At 42.5% G+C, this 22,930-nt stretch overlaps 2 protein-coding genes and 1 long non-coding RNA gene across 6 annotated transcripts in view; 1 reads left to right on the top strand and 2 right to left on the bottom strand.

The window, feature by feature from the left end:
* fam222ba (family with sequence similarity 222 member Ba) overlaps positions 1 to 16,144 on the bottom strand; it is a 38,062-nt gene extending 21,918 nt beyond the window's left edge. The window contains exon 1 of one of the 3 annotated variants that reach the window (XM_015367550.2): positions 16,054 to 16,144. The gene's annotated coding sequence lies outside the window, so the exon portion shown is untranslated. Of the gene's footprint in view, positions 1 to 6,748; positions 7,025 to 8,312; positions 8,465 to 16,053 lie in introns of those variants that run through there. The other 2 variants (XM_015367548.2, XM_006640841.3) reach the window with 2 other exon arrangements.
* eral1 (Era-like 12S mitochondrial rRNA chaperone 1) lies at positions 15,381 to 21,575 on the top strand. The gene is made up of 11 exons (XM_015367556.2): positions 15,381 to 15,632; positions 16,094 to 16,234; positions 17,050 to 17,177; positions 17,524 to 17,601; positions 17,805 to 17,851; positions 18,440 to 18,501; positions 18,620 to 18,732; positions 18,933 to 19,322; positions 19,423 to 19,572; positions 20,277 to 20,357; positions 21,295 to 21,575. Exons 1-11 carry the CDS (start codon positions 15,542 to 15,544, stop codon positions 21,415 to 21,417), a joined length of 1,404 nt encoding a protein of 467 aa, XP_015223042.2. The 5' UTR covers positions 15,381 to 15,541; the 3' UTR covers positions 21,418 to 21,575.
* Positions 17,854 to 21,363, bottom strand: LOC138225158 (uncharacterized). 2 transcript variants are annotated; one of them, XR_011183739.1, is made up of 3 exons: positions 21,277 to 21,363; positions 20,832 to 20,925; positions 17,854 to 18,363 (listed from the first exon to the last, which is right to left on the bottom strand). It is a non-coding gene; the product is annotated as an uncharacterized lncRNA (long non-coding RNA). The 2 variants fall into 2 exon arrangements; XR_011183740.1 differs by lacking the exon at positions 17,854 to 18,363 and adding an exon at positions 19,489 to 19,740.
* Positions 21,576 to 22,930: the final 1,355 nt, after the last annotated feature.

Genomic DNA, 22,930 nt, shown 5'->3' with positions numbered 1-22,930 from the left:
GGTCCCTTATAAACAACCCTTTTATACACAGGCAGCAAATGTAATGGACAATTTTATTATTCACTGCAGGGTTCCTGAGCTACGTACAAAGGAGGGAAATGGCACAAGATACAGTAATCATTGATTGCTGAAAGATGTCAGACAAAAGAGGCTGAACAAAACTGGGCTTGCCTCCCTATGGTATGCACCAAGCCACTGCACAAAAATGACCCCTCGAGACTCAAAATACAGAGGAGGACGGGGAAAGAAAATCGTGCCACCTTTCAAGAGCACAAGAACATCATCTGGTTCTTTCTTCTTTTAAAGACTGCATTTGCAGCTATTAACAATAGCCCCGAATGAGGCAACATAAAAGGCCTCTCGCTCCGTAAGGGGAAAAGTCAACTCGTGTTCTCATCCTTCACATCCCCAAGGGTCTTCCCAATACCTAAAGAAAACTAGACAGGCTGTCCCAAACAGTACAAACACAAAAACCACATGGTTTAGGGATTCTGAATAGCAGCTTAATCATACCATGGACAAGCTAAGAAAAAAAGCCTATTGCTTTCTTTTAGCACTTATTTTCTTTTGGGCAGTCAAATCAGAAGAATGAACCAGAGCTATAAATTCAGAATGATGCTGTTCAAATATCAATAAGTCAATGAAAGAAGTTGAGACGCGGGGGGGGCAGATGTGTATGCAGGCATCTCGAGGGTGTGTGGGGACGGGCATCTGTGCTTGCCCCTGTCCATCAGCACCAGTAATCCTGTAAAAGGCCAATAAAATACAAGCACTAAACTTGAGCTTTTGGACCGCCTGCCTGTAAACGGATCAATAGATAGTTCAAACAAAAGCAGCTCAGCAAAACAGACCCGATTACTCCTCCATATCACTGGATGTTTCCTGGCAGGTTAACTGGTTAGTATCCCTTCTGATGCTGATAGGAGATATTTTTTCCATCATTGAGTCAACAAAGCGGGGATTTATTTTTGAAGATACAGAGGCACTTTCTTCTGCGTATAGAACACCTATGAGCCCACAATTCACCACCAATCTTGATAGATCTTCAACAAGTGGAAACTGCCAGCTCAGCCAACAGTCAAATTGGGAGTAAACGGCACCCTGACACAGAAGGTGAAGGGGACTGGAAGATTAAAGAAAATTCAGACATGCAAAGTTCACAGGTTCTAGGTTATCAACGATGAGACGTGTTAAACAGGGCACCAAAAAAAAAAAAGATCTCCAGATCTCCTTCTCACTGTTAAAATTCTAAGCATTACATCAACGGGAGAAAAATCTGAGCTGCAACTGGAGAAAGGATTTCAAATTTCCCCAATTGCACAGTGAGTGTATTTGCTCATAGGACAAGGGAACACGAGAGAACAAATGAAATGTAGAATAAACCTGTTCATTCTTTCCAACATGAACTGGGAAGAGCTGGAGCTGAGGTGTCATCCAGTCTTGGCAGAGCAACCAGAGATGCCCGAATGCCGGAGTCAAGTGCAGTTAAACCCGGACCGGACCCATACCCCCCCCAGCTCGCCATGGCTCACACAGGGGCTCAAGTGTCAGCTGGAGCACAGACAACTGGCACTAGCTGGGCGGGCAGGCCTGGCGAACGCCCAGTAAAAACTGAGCAATGTTGCAAAGGAAAAATCAAAGATCCCCCACCCGGCTCTGCCCCCACTCAAACCCAGACAACAGACCCTACTCCCACCCCACAGGAGGGCCACAGGTGGCTGGCAGTACTGTCTGCACTGGAACCAGTGATTCTCAGGTGGCAGGGCTCATCCCAGTCTCTCTGGGTACATCCATGCACCAGTTCAGCATGAAAAGATCCATCCAATCCTTTTGGCAGAGAATTCCCAATGCACATCACCCCATTTGAACCCCGTTATTGCATGCAGTAAAAACGGATTCAAGATCTGCAGAACCTCTAATCTGGTTTATGGATGACATCTGTACTGTATAAAGTCACCCTTATCATCTCTTGCCTTGAGGGAAATTTTCAACATCCCCTTGCCTCAATGACAGAGCGGCAAAGTCAAGATTAAAAATTCAATGACACCGATGTATTCCTTCTATTCCCTGAACGCGCCATCCATTCTTCCAGTTTAGAATTTTTCCACTTTTCCACAGATGCTGCCAATTCAATAAAATGATGTGGTGTCATAAAGAGTTCTGCTTTGAAGGCAAATGCTACTCACTCACAGCTTGATATGACTGCCTCACTTCTCCAGCGATCATACCTACATCTGTGTTATATTTGTGGGATGACCCATCAACTCATTCTATTTACTATGCCAAACACCACTCGTAATCCCACACAGGGTGAAAAAACAAAGATCCGAAATGTGAGGCACGCTTGAAAAGAATTTTCCATGTGGTTTATGAGAAAAGGTTATTTGCACTTTGTGTTTTGAGAACCTCATTACACTTTCCAAAGTATCTTGTCCCCCACCGCACCAACAGTGACATACCCGCCCCACAGAAACACAACCTATCATAATTTCTGGATCTGTAATGGGCCTGTGAGCCCTTGATCCTCCAGGATGAGACGCTTGCAAAACCTCTTTGCCGTTATACTCCTTCCCAGGGCTTGTCTGAAATGCACAACGTGAAATGATTGATTTTCACCTTTCTAAATAGGTCAGGTGCTCGCTCGGCTGTCTGCTAGGGAACGTCAACCTGAATGCCTACAGCAATCCCAGCTTCTTTGCATAAAAAAAGGACTGAAAAACAAACGTAAAACAATCTAAGAGGGGGAAAAAAACCTTCCTGCTATTTTCAAGAGACAATAACGTTCAAGAACAAATGCTTAAACATTAGGGGGGGGGAATCTCAGCCTGGCGACTATAAAAACAATAACCTCCTGTGCTTCTAATGGCTTTAGCTATCTAAAGTGAGGGAAAAGCAGTCCTAAGTTCATGGCAGGGACCTGTCTTTCATGTATCACTTGATCTCTTGAGTTAGCATTACTGTGTGAAGTGGCTGCCCTTTGGCTCCGGGGAACTGATTGGGCCAGACAGTCCCACCAGCTCTGCAAAAGCTATTCCCAGTGTTGCTTCGCCAGCAGCCCCCCTGCACCCAGCGGCGCGGTGTGAGCCGCTGCATGCACCGCCGGCCGTCACAGAGCGCAGACCTGCAAGTGACATCCGAAGGATTAAACTGATTGAGATGCAATTCGCCTAGCAACCACTCATTAGGCAGGGTTCAGAAACAGGCCAGCAATGCTTCTGTCTCCTTATCTCGTGCCACAAACAGATAACAGTCTCTGCCATGTCCTGTGCCACCTTCCTCTCAGGCTCAAAAATATAAACAGCTTCCTCAAAAGGTTCAGAGGACACCACCCCCACCACTTAGACTGCAAACAAACACAGAAGAACATCACGTTTACTGGACCGTGCAGGAGATAGGGGCACATTCATGTCTGTCTGAGCCAATCTAGTTTCACTTCCTAGAAAGGGAAATACCACAGGAATCACAAAACATTTCAGCCATGTTGAGCCCTGGCCTGGAGAGGCACAGAATCAAAAGCCTTTGGTCCCCCACAGTGTGGGTCGGCATTTATTGTTCCATTATCTCTGAATCAAGTAAAATACCTTGTGCTTGGTTTTCCTTTATTGGATTGCAGAGGGGAAATAAAACTGCTCATGAAGCTTGGTGCCACTCAGGCGCCTGCTGTCTAAGGTTTTTTATTTTAATTTTGGTTGTTTTCGCCCCCTTCCCACTCTGTATGCCAGTGATGGGACAGGGAGAGCACACTCTTGACAGGACGAGTCAGCACAGGGACATTTGTACAGATGGGAGGGGAGTTTCAGCCATTCGTCCACGGATCCCACAATCCAGGTGCAGACAAAACACCCACTCTGGGTACTTTTCCACGGCATCTATTCACACTGAACTGAGGGACTAAATGCAAATAATACATGCACACCTGAGAATTGACCTGATAATGTGAGCTTGCACTATTCGGGGCTTGACAGTCATGTCTAGATTGCTCGCTCCTCCTCAAGAACTCTCATAATAGCAGTTCATCCCTACATCTATACTGCCTCCAGTCTATTGAAGTTTACCTGCTGATTTTGCAATGCAAACACTGTCTCAGGAACACTGAACAATGGACCAAGATCAATGGGGCACTGAAATTACGCAAAGCTTCCAAAACACTTTATGGTGAAAGCACTATACTTATTTGCCGACAAAGTGCTTTGCAATTTCTAAGCAGAGGTTAAAATAATAAAACAATGACTGTCAAGTGCCTGTTTATAACCTAGCAAAGCACAGCCCGTTTTAATTACATCTATTTTTACAACTAACAAATTACTGTGTTCTCCTGGCTGACGAGAAAAAGAGGGTTGTGCAATTATGAAATGTGCTTTTTCCAATTAGTACATGGGAACATTCGATGCCACTGTTCTCCTGAAGTACGAATAAAGTTTTCTTCCAGATCCACATGTCAGCTGCCACATTAATGCGGTCTGGAATGTATCACTTACAGGGTATTAGAAGACAAACTGAGGAAAGCCTTTTGGCTTTCAAGAGCCCATTCTGAACCATTCCCATGGCCTTGTTTGGCAGGAAATCATTTCCATTTCAATGAGTCAACTATTGAAAACGGCCTGGGATAATTCGAAAATCTGTTCTTTTTCTCAGGTTAGTGTGAAATGGGTCCAAAGTTATTTTCTATTAACTCTGAGGCCCCCTGAAAACAAAACCGAGATCCTGTTACTTAATCCAGTGTTTGTTTTGCAATTTATAGGAGATCCTGGACACACCGTGCTGTCATTTGACCTACCACTCAAAACCCTGAAATACCAAACTACAGTGACGGCCCAGACTCTGAGGCTAAAGAAGCAACCCGTTAATCCAGCACATAATTATCTCAGACTTGGTGTGCTAGACAAAATTTAGAAAACCAACTAAATATTGCAGAATAGTTTGTTATTTCTGTAAGGATACTGGTATAAGCTTCCTTGCAAAATGTTTGAAATGTCTGAGGCCCTAGCTTGAAAAACAAGTTAATATTATGATACCATCCTAGCACAAGGGTATTGATTCTGCCACACGATTGCCAGTTAGTCACAATGACCTTCTGATACACCATTAGCACACATAACCAGACAATCCCTTTAATTAATATTTACTGAAGTACTGTGCAAGCCTAGAGTGGTTTGCAAAAAAATAATGACAAACAATCCTTATTATGCTTTTTTTTGTCCAAAGTGATTAGACATGCCAAGGTCTGGATAATCAATTAAAGATAAACTGCTTTCAAAAACTCAGTTACAATAGCCCTATAGATAGCACAGCAATCTAATTAGCCCATACATTACCAGGTCACGGAGTCTGATGGTGATTTGTGCTCGAGGACAAAAATTAAGCACAAAACACTGGGTAACACCTTTTCTAAGCATTAAATCCCTTCTCTCCCCTGCAACACAAAGCTCTTCCCTTTAACCCAATTTTACTTATAAGCATTTTCAAAACGAGGGGGGAAAGGTTTGATAGGGCTCATCAAAACGTTTGGGCGAAGCATCACCACAATTCAATTTATCTATTAAAAGACAGATACCAACTTAGGAAAATGTAATTATGTGACAATTTAGACTAAACTGGCGTTCATTGATGCAACTTAATATTCCATTTGGCAAGCTCGTCGCGGGTAAGGATTCATTCACAGCAACAAAAGTAATAAATTCTTGAATAATCCCCCCCTAAAGGTTAGCACACAATAGCGTTTCTCTTTTTCCTGTACCCTTCAGAACGAGAACCACTTCATGGGTTTGTGCATGTGAAAGGAAACATTATACCCCTACGGCGGAATGAACCCTCACAAAGCTCGATAATTGTATTGAGAATAGAAACCGGAGTTTCTCGGGGAACAAGTGTTGAAATTTAATTATCCGCCCTTTCGCAAAACGCAGTGCACGCCAAAGAACAGTGACTGCGCAGTGTGCAAATCATGAAGTCAGCACAAAATGAAAACCGCCGGTTATTGACCATTTCGGCAGCAGACAAGCCGGGACAGCAGGGAGAACAGATCCCCTGTCGGAAAACGACATGTCTCCGCTACTTTACGTAGCGAGGCCTGCGTCGCAGAATAACGTCTTGGTCCTTAGGCTTTTAAAACGTGGTGAAACAGCTTCGCACCTCAAAAGGCACACAGATCGCTCGACCTGAGGGGGGAAAAAGAGTTTGCTCCCAAGCTCATATCCCGCTCCAAATTGCAGCTGCACACCATAGCTAGTGATCTTCAGGCATAACTGAAAACGTGTTAAAAAGTTACTATTCTGTTGCTCAAGAAACATTACTCTCTTCTCCATCTAAGGCAGTGCAGCTCTAAATCATACTACCTAACATACTGACAGGCAGACAGCTTGCAAAGACGACCTACAAATCAATACACTGTTACACTGCTCTAGAACGGGCTAGAAATATAATACAGTGCAGTTAAGTTTAATGGCCCACTTTAAGTACAATTTTTAATTATTCTAGCAACTAGGATTTCAAGTCACCGTGAGTTTTCAGACTAATCGGTTAAAATACCCTGTTCCGCAAGCTACAATCCCCATGTTTCATAGCCTTGAATGTACCAGATCTGTACACACAATAACACATTCAGCCAAAGACATACTTTTAATTGCTATCCATGCAGGAGACCTAGTGTAGGACAACGAGAAGGTATCACTGCTTAACTTTCACAGCCTACGAACGGAATACAGCCCAAGAGTAGCAGCAAATTACCAAAAAAAATAATAATCCTTACCCCTTCCGTCTCCTTTTCGGGGGCTGGGGTGATATTCTTAGTATTTCGATTCGGCATCAACTAAATCCGGTAGCGAGATGCATTGTTTCAAAATAGGCGAGTGGTCATAAGCGATAAAAATCCGCTCCCCCAGAACTACAGCCACCTAAACCAGATCTATCTCGGTTTAGACACTGAAGCCTCCCCAACCAAACTCAACCCACCGACTCTACATCAAAACCGGAAACTGTACCCTCTCAGCCTATCACGACGCGGGAGGAGGGACCCGCAAGCGCACCACGACCAATCGGAAATGAGTTGAAGAGGTAGAGAATCCGGACTCGAGGTCAGGCGGCCGGATATAACGGATGACGTCACCCCCTTTGTTACCTTGCCGACCCCTCTCAATGGAGTTTTGTGCAAGAGGATCCCGCAGAAATCAGATGGATGTGAAGCAGCTCGTACAGGATCACGGAGTTTAGATCACCGCAATTACCACCTGACGGAGGAGGCGGCGGCTCTCCGTATCCGTAGATTGCACGACCCGGTGGAACGCAATGCGTGCATTTATTTTTTTTTTAACGTGGGAACCCCATGCAAAAATGTAATCGGTAGCAAACGAGCTAGTGTACACCATTTAAACTGGGTCTCCCATTTAAAATATTCTCCAAGGCATGAACTTACACAACTGTATATGTAAATCTCACAAGCTCTGGGCTGGAAGTGGAAGGATAGTACGCTCATACGTTTTAGTTCCGACAACCAAAAGCCAGTTGCTGTTTCGTCTGGCGATTATGAGTATGTGCTCCGTCTCATTTACTGCCCGGCCGAATTAAACCCTGGGAACAGCTTTGCAGGCCTGTCCAAAACGGAGAGTGGCTGGTCTTCGGGAAGGAGGAGGAGGGGAGGGGGTACAACTTTTTGAATAGATCAGTCTATCCAATACGACGACTCGCCAATTACTGGCTCGTTCGCAAATTCTTCCACTCTCCATTTTTCCCCCCGTCTTGAGGCAGAACGACATTTTGAAACGCCGCATCATCAACTATTAAGCAAAGGTCACGGCGCTGAACAAACAAAGCTTAAATACGTGTCATTTACAAGCCTCGAATGGGGCTACTGCTAACAGCCGACCATCTGTGCCTGGCTATTCAAGAATTAAGCTGTTAACAACATCCTTTCATACCAATAGATTACGATATGCAAATGCTTTTAGCTGTGGAAACCTCCAGCTTCTATAGCAATGCTCTGTACTTCTGTGGAGGCATACGATACCCTTTCCTTTGAAAGCTGTACAAAATAGAACAGTTTTCACAAAATGTACTCGCATACATTTCTAAAAGCTCTCACTTTTAGGTTTCAGGAAATGAGTTATCTCGGAGGTGTCCACGCAATTAACCGAAACAGTCTAAAAAGCGCATTCAAAGTGGATCACAATAAAGCAGAGATGCCTGAAAAATCAAAACTTTAAATCTGCTTCTGTTCTGTACTATTACGATGACTTCTTTGTTGCTGGTACGTTTTTTTATACAGAATAACAACCGTCATATGCGAATAATAAAAAAAGGGATACGATTTCACTTACTCTTCGTGAACCTGAGCGAAAGGCATGGCTCAAAACATCGTTTCGTTTTATTTCACACTGATATAGATCTTTATTTTTCTGTTGTTGCTGTACGTTGCCGAATCACTGCTGCTGTCTGCGACAGCAACTTCCGGCGCATGCGCACTGTCCGCCAAGCGGCGAGAAGCGATCAGGTACGGGTTGGACCTCCTTCCTGCATAATTTAAGTGTGTCTGCGTATCGCCTGACCGAAAAAAACCCGGAGTTGCAGAATTCAATTAACCTTTTGTTCATGTTTTTCAGTCTGTTCCTTTTTAAGGCTTTTTTTCCCCCAAATCCAGATCTTAAATACTGCAATTGCCTGATTAATTATGCACTGCCTCGCTTTCCAATACCGTACCCTATATTTAAGAAAATATATCTGAAAATTACCAAAAATGTAAGTCTTTTTTAAACATTTTTTTCCAAACCGGGAATTTAATTCCTTTTATTTCCCACTGTTTATAAACCGAGCTGTCATATACACTCATGTCTTCATGCGTTACAGGGCGGTAATATACTGTTGTACAGTACAGTTACATTTATGATTTGGTCAAATGTACCTTTTGAGATAAAAGCTTGAGTAAACAACTCAAGGAGTCCAGGCAGTCATTTAATTTTTATTTGGATGTAGGAAAATCCTACATTCTCCTACACAACCATGTAGGATGTGCCCCATGCTTATTGGATGTTGAACTACAGTAATATCTTAATATAAACATTAACAAAATAGCAGTATTAGTACTAAATATGCTTGCCTGCCCTTGTAGTCTGCACTCCACAGTGACCTTATGTTATAAAGATTCTTAAGCCGTCTCTTATTTTCATTGTTTCAATTTGACAGCAGGTTGATTGTAAAATGGATTTGCATGATGCTATCGCATTCTTCCTCCTTTTTAATCTGCTGTACAACAGACGTTCTCTTCTAATTTAATTATGAATTATAAGCTTTGGCTGGAATCGGTAGGGCCCCACCAGTTCATATATTATTCACTTTTTCGTTCATGTGTAACATATGCTATTATTTTCATACTGCAGTCTGTAAACCAGTGTCAGTGCCATTATATTTCTGGTGATTGTGCATTCATATCTGCTGAGATGTCTGGTCAAGGCCTTATTGTTCTGTGGCAACTGAAATAAATTACACCACTGCACTGACCCACAGGGTTATATCTTGGTATTGATTGAGTTTGTAACCAGAACTGCACAATGAAATAGACTGCATTCTGATAAGGTTATGGCCAGAGAATACATTTTTTCTTTTTGAAATTTCTTTTTTCATTAAAGAAACTAAACGTGCATAATACACATCTCTACATATGCAAACACACAATTTATATATTTTTTTTTATATGTTGAGAAATACAGACTTGTCTAACATTATACTTCAAAGACCTGAAGAAGGCTCCATGGCGGAAACGTTGTGTTTTCTTTCTTCTCTTTTCAGCATGGAATAAACCTATTACTTGTTTTTATCATAATGCTGACTCACTGAGTCCTGATGTTTTAAAGGGCAGCTGTCATTTGTAGTGTAAGGACTAACATTACAATGCCAGCATGCTATGATTTCTTAACATATACTTCCCCATTTACGTGAAACAAAATGTTCACAATTTATAGCATTGAAAAATACTGGAGGTTAAGAAGCTTTTACTCTGTGTACCCCTATGAAGCAGTGCACTCATTACAAATTCTGACATTTTAAAAGTGCTTTTTGAATGAGGTTTTATCCATTTGTACATGCTGACCACTGTAGGCACTGTTGACTTGATAATTGGACCAGCTCTCCAGCGAGTGTCCTGTCCTTCAAATCTTTCCAAGCTTTTAACTCAGTCAGTAGTCCGCGCACAAACCCACAGGGGTACACATTCCTCTAGAAACACTTTCTGAAAAGAAAGTGAAAATACAGCATAAAACAATAACGAAAAATACAGGATCACAGAAATCTGCTAGCAGTCAAAGCACTGGGTGCTTGTGGGATACAATTCGTAGCTGTTAAGGCATATATCATGATCAAAGAAGAATAGGACACTTGGATTTAGCTCACTGGTTTTCCATTCTGGGCCTGAGTAACCCTCGCTGGATGTTTTTCAAGTCTGGAACATAAACTATTTTTAAAAAGCCACGCAAGTCTTACTTTTTACTGAGGTTACTTAGCAACCTTAACCTGGTTCCATACCTGGCTCTGTATACCTTCCAGAGGTTTTGTATCCAACAGTATGAATAAACTAAAAATATACTGTACACATGTAAATGTTGCAAGCCATTGACTGTTATAGGACCACAATGTTATAAGTTATAAGGACCACAAAGCAAAGCTTTAGCAATTCTTGCTGATTTTGAAGAGGAAATGCTGTATTTGAAAATTACATGAACACGATTCATATACCGATCTGCTGACACAAGTATTCGACCACATCTCACGTGAGGTTGATTAGTCCTTAAACGGTCTATATCTACAACAGTTTTTAGACAGAGGATTGTGGCTGATTCCTTACAGATTCCGCAAGATCTTTTAAGAAAGATCTTGATGGGATTCTCAGATCATCAAGCTACTAGCAACCAAATAATGAACGACTGACTGATCGATTCATTGATTGTTTGATTGATTGATTGATTCAACCATATTGGATAACATAACCTTTCTTTTGTTCACTAAGGGGGAGTGGATGCCCCAGTATATTCAGTGGCTGCAACTGGATGGCAGAGACCACTTTTCATTCAGTGACACAACTAAATGGTAGATTAAAGTAACTCCTGACTCATCTGTTCAAACTAAATGTTCTTTTGAAAAAAAGTTTACTGCAATGTCCTGTACACACAAATGCCACACTACACTAACAGACACATTTGCTTGGCTTGATCACCACCAAAGTAAGATACCTCACAGCAATTGCACATCTCCTTGCCTAGCCTAGCTGATTATGAGGCCTTTACCCAATTGGTATCTGCAAGCACAAGTTTGCCTCCTTCTTGAAAGCTCATCTAGTGAATGATCTGCTTCAAATCCCAATCACACAGCATCACTGAAAGCCAGGGGCCGTGCACTGCAGTGGCTCCATCAGGCAATAATACAAAGTTAATGATGCAGAATGGTGTCTTTCTTCATCCCTGAAAGAAGTCAATACCGGATGTTTAAGAACAGCATTCCTAATTATGCTTTTTATATTCAATCCTGGCATGATTGATGATTTCAAAGGAAAGCATTATTGATCCACTTCACAGACAAGTCATATTGATTGCATGTCTGGATAGACTATAACTTTTTTTTGATGAGGGGGTGTTGAGAATCAGAATGACAAAGTGAGCCCTGAATATACATATATATTTTAATAAACCCTTTTAAAGGAGGCATGATAAAAAGCCCAGCAGCTTGTGCAGAGTGTGTTACGGGAGCAGTCATCTGTAATGGATTAGCAAATGCACTGTACAGTACAGTAAGCCTCCCACTACTTGTTTCTGTCATGCTTATGTCTGATACAGCTCTTGTCATTTCATTAGCTTTGTTGTGTTTTTTTTTTGCCGGGAGCAAGGTTAAAATGGCAGCAGCTGTTTAACTACATATCTATTTGAAGCTTTTAAACAGCCAAGTATGAGACTGTCTGAAAAATGAGACATGTCAGAGGTTATTATCTTTGAGAGCCTATTAGGGACAGATTCAAACAGTTGATTTGCTTGCAGTAAGTAAAGAAATCCCCCCCCCCCCCCCCCCCGTTTTGCTATTGGATCCCCTTTAAAATATAAAACCTTTGAGTTTCTGAAAGCGCAGAAAATAATTCTGAACACTGGAATTGGGCAAAGGGGAACAGCCTTCCTGCTCATTTTCTAAATTCTGCAAAATTTTTATCATGCCCCTACGATGCAGATTCCTGGAATGGCTTTTGTGTGCTTATAAATGCACAGTGCATGGTGAGTCCTTCAGCTTCAGTAGTGCCTTTTTAGCTTATTTGAAGGGTAAAGCTAATGCAGTCAAATTACCATATAAGTGCTCTCCAGTAAGGTGACACATGAAACGGCCTTGTGACAGAGCAGAAAGCACTCTCTTGGTGTATTCTGGGATGTCAGTTCTTGTTGTGTGAATTCCCCCCCAGCACAACAAGGCTGCCCTGAAGCTGAACTGTTAAGAACTCTGATAGCCATCTTGTTAACGTGAACTTTTTCTTTAAGGTTTCTCTTCCATTCCCATCAATTGCCTCTAGTTACTTTCCCTTTCCACCGAAGAGATCTACATTCAGTACAGCCGGGTACAGATCCGGTCTAAAGACCTGTACCCTAATAAACAGTATGTGGAAGCCAGAGAGTAGTCTTGTTTAAACATGTCTTGTAAATGTAAAGGTTTTGAAGAAATCTTTAAATTTAAAGCTTTAAATGTTTTTTTGTGATTATGTCCTTCACAAAAAAAATTGTTTAAAGCTGGTCACTATCCAATTGTATTTTCTGAACTGCTCTTTCTTTGTGCTGCATAATACCATACTACAATATATCTTTTTATAAAGTACTCCTAAAATAAAAACGGATTAATTGAGTGACAGCCTGCGGTTGGGCACTCCTGATGAAATGCATTTCAGATGCAAAGCAGGACTGCACCTACAAGCCATTCCATTCCAGAAGCTGATTGTTTCCTTTCACATAATTATTATGAATCTGGGGTTTTGTAAATCTAACTGGAGATGATAAAGAGGCATGTAAGGACATTGTAGGGACAAAGCCCTGTAATTGAACTGACTGGAAAAGCCCATGTTTGTTGTTTTTTATTTGAATATTCCATAAATCTCCGCCTTCAATATGCCAACGTCTCAAAGTTTCTCTGACCAAGAAATACTCCTTTGCCAAGTCTTCGCCATGAGAGAGTGTACGTAGCGTCTTTCTGCGAACGTGTTTGTATGCTCTGTTATAGCCATTCTTACGATTTCTAAAGAGATTGACATGGTATTTTCCAGTGTGACCCTGAATCCAATGTGCCATTGAGTAAAAAACAGTCCTACGAGGGAGACAGATCTCATTTTTTTACTGCACCACCACCTCAGCTGAAATGCCAGAGGCATCACATGGTCCCCATGCTGGCTCGGACCACACGTTTAGCCTCATGCTTCAGGTCTGGGCTATTTAATATCCAGATATTAGACAGATCGCCCGGTCACAATGGCGAGTGAAAATATTTACTTTTCAGTACCTAAAATCATTTAGGAATCTTTCTTGAAATAAATGTCACCACATTTTACAAAAATGAAAAACAGTGACTGCAAACTGATGTAATTAAGCATTTCATAACGGAGAGATCAGAAAACCCAACTCCACTGACTAATTGACTCATTTGATCTCTGGGATGTATAATTGCTGTGGATAGCTTTAATGGACTGCTTTTCATCTATGAATCAGCCATGCAAACGCTAATAAAACCTTTTTTCTGTAACGACAATAACATTCCATGGTTTGATCTATTATTAGACAGGCTGCTTCAAGTTGCTTACAAAGGGACTCAGATTTTGACCTTGTGACTCAAAAACACATCTGAAGCATGAGGTGTCTTATGCTAAACCATAGTGCATTGTAATTTAGCCCTTTTATAATCAGCATGTAAAAAGAGAACCAGACTGTTATTTGGGAAAAAGGGAACACTCATATGGGAAGGCTTAGATTTATAGTCATGTTTTGGAACAAAGACAGTGTTCTTTTTTAGGAGCACAGAAGCACAAAATCATTTCCATGTGAAGCATAGAACAAAAAATAGCTATTTCCACATAGTAATTATCCGATCTATAAAACTCAAAAGTGTTCTGTATAAATCGCGATGTATTTAATGTATGAGATACAAGGTGGTCCCAATACCAAGGCGCAATAAAACAGTTCTCTTACTTCAGATCAAAATATGTTACCAAACTAGTCTGTCTACAGTATCTTTTTCTTTAAATGAACAATTCTTTTGTCTTTCCACACAATACTGTTTTTCAATGAGCAGTCCCATTGACCTCCCAGCTGAGCATTTTTACAATGACTGAGTTAAACTCATATATAGTCATAGTCACAGTAATTGTGGTCAGGTTATAGTAGTCATAGTGGGTGTAGTGAGGAGTCTGGACAGTCTGCTGCACAGAAAGGCGCAGAACTATTTATCCTTTGGAATTTGAGGCTGAGGTTCTCAGACAAGGGCAGCACAGTGGAGCAGTGGTCAGCATTGCTACCACGTAGCGCTGAGGCCCTGCGTTCAATTCCAGACCTAGGGTGCTGTCTGTGTGGAGTTTGCATGTTCTACCGTGTTCGTGTGGGTTTCCTCTGGGTGCTCCATTTTCCTCCCACAGTCTAAAGACATGCTAGTAGGTTAATTGGCTTCAGGGAAAACTGGCCCAGGTGTGAGTGAGTGTGTGTCTGTGTGTGCCCTGCGATCCAGGCTGTACCCTGCCTTGTGCCCATTGCTTGATGACTCTGACTCCCCAGTGACTCCGAATTTGAAGAAGCGGCTATAAAACGGATAGATGGATTCTCACAAAACCTCTTCCAGTGCACAACAGCGCCGATCCCGTGCTGTCATATCATACTTGGCTTTAGTGTTGCAAATGTGTCGCGTTTGTGACGGTCAACTATCGTTCGGCCAACATTACCTAATCATCATAGGTAAAGACAAAACAGGCTGTTTTTACGCTTACCCAGCTATTTCCTAATCCGGAATGCTAATTATATTCAGCAGTCAAACAGAGTGACCACACGGTGAGCTCATTTCTATGTTGCAGAAAAAAGCTACCTCAATAAAGGCATTTTTATTATAACTTTGGCCCAGAATCAAATTATTAGCCGTGCCAAAAATATTAATTTCCACCGGAAATTACGCCGGAAAGCCCGTAAATCCGTACTTCAGAAGATGGGTTTCCTTATTGTTGAGCTTAGTCTTTCAACTAGTCAGAGCTTGTGATCCCTGTTGGACGAAACCAACAGAAGACGTTTCGCACTGAACTGTTGGCGCTGGCGTAGTTCCTCGCTATCGCTGCTAGGGGGCGCTGCAGATTTGCCGCTGAAGTCCAAATGCCTTTTGAAATCGCTCTTACTTAAACCAATCCCACAATCCTTTGTCAACCAATATGTCTGCGCCCTTCAGAAAATGTGAACGTGTGGTAAACAAATAGGAACGATGTAATAACCTTCCAATTATAGTCTGTTTTGGATCTGAACTATCTAGATTGTACTAATCACAGAGGGTTAGAAATTAATACCCGACAATGAGTTCCACTTTCTGTATCTCGTTATTTCGGAAGACCTTGCGTTTCGCTTCTTCATCGGTCATTAATGCGCCATTGTTTCTTAAATCAGGTCAGTGTGCTAATTAGATTAGAAAATGTATTGAATCGATTGTTATTATTACTGTTTTATTAGAAGTAGCAATGTTGTTTAAACATGCGCTAAAACTTTCTCTGAAAAACAGAATATATATATATACACCCAAAAATGTAATAACGTTTATTGATTCTTAGTTCATCATTTAATTCCAACGTAATTTGATTGTTCTTCGGCTTAAATGTATATGAGCAATTAGTGCGCTTGTAATCGCATGATGTAAACTAGAAATTCCCGTATGATTCAACGGACTAAAATAAAATACCACTTCACAGCTTGTGATCAAATATACAACTTCATATATGAATTGGCATGGTTTATAGAATATATTCAAGTAAAGGTACCAGCTGTTGCTAAACGTTCATTCAGAAACAAATCAACGACTCTCAAGAAGTACCTTTTTAGGTTTTAAGGTGGTAGTTTTCGCTGTCTTCCAGAAAGCGCTCGGCAGACTGTTGTTCGCCTGCCAGTCTGCTGTTTCGGAACGGAGACCGCCCTGGACAGTCTTGTCGGTGTCAAGGCAGGAGAAAGTGACGACGGGCTCTGTCACCGTGTGCCTTCAGTCTCGCCAAGTAACGGTAGCTGTTATCTCGTTCGAAACACAGCCGAGGTTACCTTCCTCGTAGTCTAAAAAATAGGACGACTCGTTTCCCTGCTTTTTTCCTACATAAAAAGTAGGCAAAATTGTGCTCGAATTGTGTTAATTGCTTCGTTAACAGGGTGTTGGAAGAAGTGAGAGTCGTTTTTTTTCTCCAATGTTTTTTGAAATTTAAATGACCCAGTCTTGGAACAGTGACCTCCAGGGCTGCTTAAAAGCTGAAACAGGTTAGAAGTGGTTGCTGAAATTGGACACATGTTGCCTTGCTTGTTGTTTTAGTGACCGCACGAATGAGATTAACCTGCTGCGTTCATGATCTGGTACATGAACTGCAGCAGCATGAACCCCTGACATTTGTGGGAAGAGTCTGAAGCCTGATAGGGAGAGATCGCATGGGTTTTATGTGTGAGCAGAAGCATTGGAACATCAGAAGCATTGCTGTCCTTCTCTCGTTTGTGCCTCTTTGAGCTTATTTGGTTAGGTTTTTGTTCCTGTAGTCTCATAGACAGGTACTTGTTGTACTGGGAACAACCAGTACTTGGCCACTACAGACCACCACCTCCCACCCCCTCAGAGAGGGCAATCAAACACAACCTGTATGTTCTTGTGGCTGTATGAGGTCTCCAGAGAACTGCACAGACTCCTCAAGCTGGGCTCAAACCCAGCCTGACAGAGCTTAGAGGCAGTGGTGCCACACCACTTCGGGATAGCAGCACCCCTTTTAGACAGGGGACGTTTCCGTCATCTCCGCCGGTTCAGGAAAGCTGAAGGACGGAAAACCTCTTTCTCTCCCAGCTGAGCATAGGTCCCTGCTGATCAACCGCCCGAACCAGCCAGAGAATCCGAAGGTGCTGAGGGTGGCTGTCATTGGAGCCCCAAATGCTGGGAAATCGACTTTGTCCAACCAGCTCCTTGGGAGAAAGGTACAGAGCACGTGCAGGGGTGACACCCATAAACCAAGTGCAAAGCCCTCTTTTAGAGAATAAAGGTCACCTCTGTATATTCCCCTTGGATTTGATGTCAAAGTGGGGCTAGAGAGTACATCAGCGGTTTTAAATATTACAGTTTTGTTCAGGATACTGCCTGTTCAGCTTGTTCTAGTTTAGATCCTTGTTTAACAGTGCTCATGATTTACACAGAGTAGATGACACGCCAGACTCTAAAAGGTTTGCATTGCTGTGTTCTGTGTGCCATACGTGACTGCATTGGTTTTGTATGTATTTTCGGGGTTGAAAGGAAACCTTGTGTTCTTCATGTGATTTCACTCAGGTGTTTCCTGTGTCACAGAAGGTTCACACCACGCGATCCAGTGCACAGGGCATCATCACTGATAATGACACCCAGCTTGTGAGTATTTGCTGCTGATATGCAGCAGTAGAAATATTTCATCGTATTAATAGTTTCCTAAGTTTCCTTTGGCTGCTATTATACAGAGACTTTTAAAATAACCATTACTTAAAAGATTTTGTTTTGTGAAATTATTGTAGAGTACTCTAATGCTATTTTCCCCTATTTTTTACCTCTCTTTGGTTTGTTGTTCTTCTCTTTAGATTTTGTTGGACACTCCTGGTCTCACTACACCTTCCAAAGTAAAGAAGTAAGCCACCAGTAACTGCACAGCATTCAGTTTAAACGGCACAACTTACAATCTGCAGTAAATGATCAATGTTTTTCTTTTTGTATCCCAAAATGGGTAAATCTATATCTGTTGCAGGCAGGGCACAATGCAGAACTAACATGATGTTGTGCCTGTTGATATTGAATTGGCCTTCCATTTAGTAGGTGAAATCTATGCTGTATGGTTGAGGTGTAAATAAAAACTTAATGACTATTTGACTATTTTACAGCTTTGACAGTTGAGATCTTCCATTTTTTTTGTGCTTCGTACAGAATAGATTTTAAATAAGCAAAGGCCATTTGGCCCATATAGCTGGTCTGTTTGGTAGGAGGTGATTGATCCAAGATCTCTTAACTGCTTCCTGCTTCATCCACTTAATAAACCTGCATGAAGGTAGCTGTTTCTCCAAAAGTAGCCCCACATCTTTCTGAGTATAGTAGTGGCTCCTCTTTTCCCTCATAGATGCACGTCTGCCTGGGTTTCATTTGTGTCTTAAATGAAATAAAGAGATTAATAAAAGAGATTATTAGTGAGGGAGCTGAGGACATTGATGCATTTGTCTCGCAGGCACCAGCTGGAGCAGTCTCTCCTTGTGGATCCTTGGGATTCAGTCCAGGAGGCCAATTTAGGTAAGACAACACCTGGCTTATAAACAGCCTTTTGGAGAGACGACATCATTACATAACTACATCATAGTTACAGAACAAAATAGGATAGTTCATTTTTTTTCTATCTTTGCCGTTACAGTTCTGGTTCTGGTAGACGTGTCGGATCACTGGACTCGCAGCAAACTGTCTTTTGAGGTGCTGAAGTGTTTGGCCAGCAATCCACACATCCCATCTGTTCTTGTCCTCAATAAGGTACCAAAACTGTGGCTGAGCCAACTGATTATGTAGGGTGGTTGTGAAGGTTTAAAAGAAACAAAAAAAGGATTTTGTTTTATGCTCATGAGAAACAAAATAAAAGGAATAAAGGATAGGGAGGTGCACTGAGCTGCCTGCATTGCAGAGGTTATAAAATAACGCATTCTTCTTCCACTGTGCAATATTGTGCATTTTAGGTAGATTTGTTAAAGAACAAGAGCATGCTCCTGGACATAGCCACTGAGCTGACTGGAGGAACAGTGAATGGAAGAAAACTGAGAATTCGCTCAGTGTTAAAACCGGAAACCGGGAAGAGAGACTCTGTGAAGGTGGAGCCTCGGGGCCAGACAGCCAATGCAGAAATCGGGGCGCCGGAGCCTGAAGACAGAGAGGTGGAGACGTCTGCGTCAGAGGGCCCAGCTGGCCCTGGGCAGGCCGCTGCTGAGAACGTGAGGCTGGGTGATGCTCCGAAAGGAGAGCTGAGCAACGACGACCTGAGCTCTCTCAGGTCCAGGCATGGCTGGCCGCACTTTCGGGATGTCTTCATGTTGTCCGCCATCGAACAGGGAGAAGTGGAAACACTTAAGGTAAATTGTAGTGGCCGGTGGACGTAAACAGTAGTGTGTGTTGCAGAGACTCCTACAATAGGGTGGGCGTTCTTTATTGGGGCTGTTGTGTGCACTGCAGAGGTACCTGGTCTTGGGGGCCAAGCCTGGACCCTGGCAGTACCACAGTGACGTGCTGACCGACCAGAGCCCAGAGGAGATCTGCGGCAACGCTGTGCGGGAGAAGTTACTGGAGTACCTGCCGCAGGAAGTACCATACAACATCTCTCAGGTAATAGGTGCCACAGTGGTCATTCTCGGTGCACGAACTGCCACCCCCTTCATTCCTCAACCCAGGCTGTAGCGCTGCCCCCTGAGCTGTCCGATCACAGCTTTAACATGGGGAGCAGCAGCAATGCTCCAGAAATGCTCTCTCTGGAAGTTTTCTGCTGCACAGTCCCTGCAGAGATTGTAAAGGTCAGATGTGAGGACTCACTACTGCAGACTGCCACTCTGGCTTTTCTTTTTCGAAATGATAGTTTGCAGTACGGCGGTAGACAAAAACGCATGCCTAAGGTATTACTTTGAACCTTAAGTTTTCCACTGTTAAGGCTATGTGAAAATTCTGAAAATATCAGAACTCAACGCTTTATATTGCATGCCTTTTTAAAAAGTTTGGAATTGCCATTTACAGTGTACTTAGCCCCAGAGCTCCTGACAGGAGAGGCAGGGGGTGATTGAGGGATGAGTCCGACTTCTCGCTGACACCACTAGAAGCGTGCAGGAACTGTCAGGTGTCACTCTTTGCAGGAAAGCGAGGAGCCCCTTGGTGGACCAGTTCCACCCTGCTTCAGCGGGCACCCTGCCAGTTGTGTATCACCGCCAGGGCCCTCCTGGGCCCAGCTGCAATCTGTCCGTTTTTTATCGATCAATACCATTTCGGATTTGTGTCTTGTTTATTGCTGGTGATTTTTTTTTTGTTTGTTTTAATTATAGACTATTGAGATGTGGGAGGAAGGAGAGAGTGGGGAGCTAAAAATATATCTAAAGATGTATGTGAAGAAAGAAAGCCACATGGTGAGTGAGCAGCTGTACATGGGGCCTCCTTCAACAACTTTAGAAGCGTGGCTTCATTATAATTCACTGTGCGTCCCACTGTGGAGTATAGATAACCTACTGAAGGATGAATCAGAAGCATTTCTCATGTCTGTTATTAAATTTCCCATCAGGAGAGGGTCACAAAAAAGTAGATTGCGGTGAGGGAGAGGGAAGGAAGCAAGGAGGTATTTGTCTCCTGTTGATTCAAATTATATAATGAGACCTGTTTGTTAAAAAAATGTTTTGCATAATCCAATGGCAGGTTATGAGGGCTTTTGTCATCGCAGAATGTAACATGAAAGAGCGTGCTTCTTGTTTTTTAGAAAATAGGCTCAGGGAGTCTGTATATGGAAAATTCAGTCCTCACAGCTCAGCCCTGGCCACAAACTGTAAATCCAGTGTGATCATATTCTCTCTTGCTCTCTGCTTACCATGAAAAATAGTGTTACTTACCGTAAATCCATCTGAAGCTTGATATTTCTCAGCTAACATCCTTGCATTTGTTTCCTCATGAGTCGCTAAGGGTCCTTTGTTTCTCACCTGGTTTCTAGAAAACACGATAAGCTGGATTTATCTGTATGTACAGGTATCATTCTGGGGGAAGATCTTCAAGCACGATCACAAATATAATAAAGTATAAATATACAGAATTTTGTTACAGCCTTGAATTTCTACATTGTACCGGAAGAAGAAACATTATACATTGTAGAGAGACCTGTTTCTGTAAAAAACATTTTAGTGAATCCCATTAGAAAAGCATTTGAATCACCCCTGTGTTTTGGACAAATGTTACGAGGAGCTAAGTGAGCCATAATTAATCAAGGGCAGAGCAATAGTAGAAAAGCACAACGGAGTTAAGAGCCTGTCTACCACATTGATAGAAGTTGTGAGTGTCTACCTTTTCTTTGGACTATAGAAAATGGTGATTGGGCACAGAGGTCAGGTGATCAACAGGATTGCTCGGGAGGCAGCAGAAGACCTGAAGCACATCTTCCTGTGTGAAGTCAAGATGAGGATATCCATCAAAGTGAAGAAATAGGAGGCCCAGGAGACCAGTGTAAATGACTCTTTATTATTTAAAGAAGACTCTTAGAACGGTTTCCTCCTTCTCAGCCTATGTAGCACCACGGTGCCATCACTAAGACTTGCTGATTGTAATTATTAAAGGCACTCAAACAGTGGAGCTGTGCTCCAACACTGATGATTTGTTTCATCCTGGCTGCTAAAAACTAGAATGTAACTGTTTAAGGTGGCATAGCAATTTTCTGCCCTTTGTTTTGTTCGGGTGGTCCACCGTAATTATCATTACTTACGTTTTCGTTGGCTAACCAGAGCAGTTTTTGGGTGGGTGATGGGAGGAAATGGACTACCTGGAGAAAACCCCACACACCCATGGGCGTGCAGATGCAGACTCCTCAAAAACTGTCCAGTAATGATCCTGGGATCGGGGAGATACCGGGCAGCAGTTGTAGAAAGAACAGAGAAGACATGTAATTTGGACAGGCAACGTGCAAGAAATAGCAGGAATTAATGGGTGATGCAATGCACTGCTGCCATGGAAGTCCCAGTTTTAAGAGTCTGGGGGGGAGGGGGGTTATGGGGTGTCGGTGCTGTGAATGAGGGTGTGAGGGGTGGAGGGGAAGGCTCTGGAAGGTGGCTATCTGTCCTCCCACAGCCCTTGAAATCAGCCCTCGGGCGGCAGCGTCCCACTAACCTGGGAGTCTGCAGATAAATAAACTGGGACGCCCTCAGCCACGCGCTGGATGCGCGCCCGGCTGCCTCCCCTGACTCTCCGCGTGCTTGCAGTGGCTGATAAAACTGCTCGGGGCAGAGAACTCCATCGCCTCCCTAATGAGACAGAACCTGCCCTGGAAAATAGATCAGATATACAGAAGATCTGATGCAATTTGGAAACGTTTTTTTTTTCTCTTAAGTTTTTAGCTGCTGTTCCAAGGACATCCTCGTGACAAATAACAGAGTTAAGCGCCTAAAGCTGTTCCATTCCAGGTTGATCACTTAAGAACAAAATTCCTAGCTTCTGAGATCGGTCAAAGGGCAGTTTCAATTGATTAATTGTAGAATTTAGAATGATTAACTTCTAAGCCTTTAACTTACAGATTTTGGTGATCCATACCAGAGCAGGTATGAACTTTCAAATATTCATTCATTAAATTCTTCTCTGAAAAATATGAAAACGTGCATCTATAAAACTCACAAAGGCCCTTTTCATTCCCGTCTTGTTAATATTTACTGGTTTGTAATATGTGGATTATTTTAAGACGTTAAATGCTAGGGTTCAGTTATAGTGCGCAGTTTAAACCTCAGAAAGCGACTGAAAGGCTTTCAGCTTGCAGGTTTTGATCAGCTGTATCCAAACATAATTCTGCAAGAATGATGATGTTGTCGTCTTTGCAGGTAAACAGCCCAATAATGCTGATATACCGTATAATGTATTATGTGTAGAAGATTCCCTTTTGTGTAATTTGTTTTAATGCCTGGTTATTGATATTACGGCCTTTTCTGACAAACTGGACGAAATGGCAGGCTCTGAG

The sequence above is a fragment of the Lepisosteus oculatus genome, chromosome 26 (genome assembly GCF_040954835.1).
Source record: "Lepisosteus oculatus isolate fLepOcu1 chromosome 26, fLepOcu1.hap2, whole genome shotgun sequence".
NCBI lineage: Eukaryota > Metazoa > Chordata > Actinopteri > Semionotiformes > Lepisosteidae > Lepisosteus > Lepisosteus oculatus.
Note: the sequence above shows the minus strand (reverse complement) of the source record. Positions and strands in the feature narration are given on the sequence as shown.

Coding starts and splice junctions, on each gene's coding strand:
- eral1 (XM_015367556.2), top strand. CDS start 15,542: ATGAGTTCCACTTTCTGTATCTCGTTATTTCGGAAGACCTTGCGTTTC. Junction 16,235..17,049: donor TTCAGTCTCGCCAAGTAACG/GTAGCTGTTATC, acceptor TTTCTCTCCCAG/CTGAGCATAGGTCCCTGCTG. Junction 19,323..19,422: donor GAGAAGTGGAAACACTTAAG/GTAAATTGTAGT, acceptor TGTGCACTGCAG/AGGTACCTGGTCTTGGGGGC.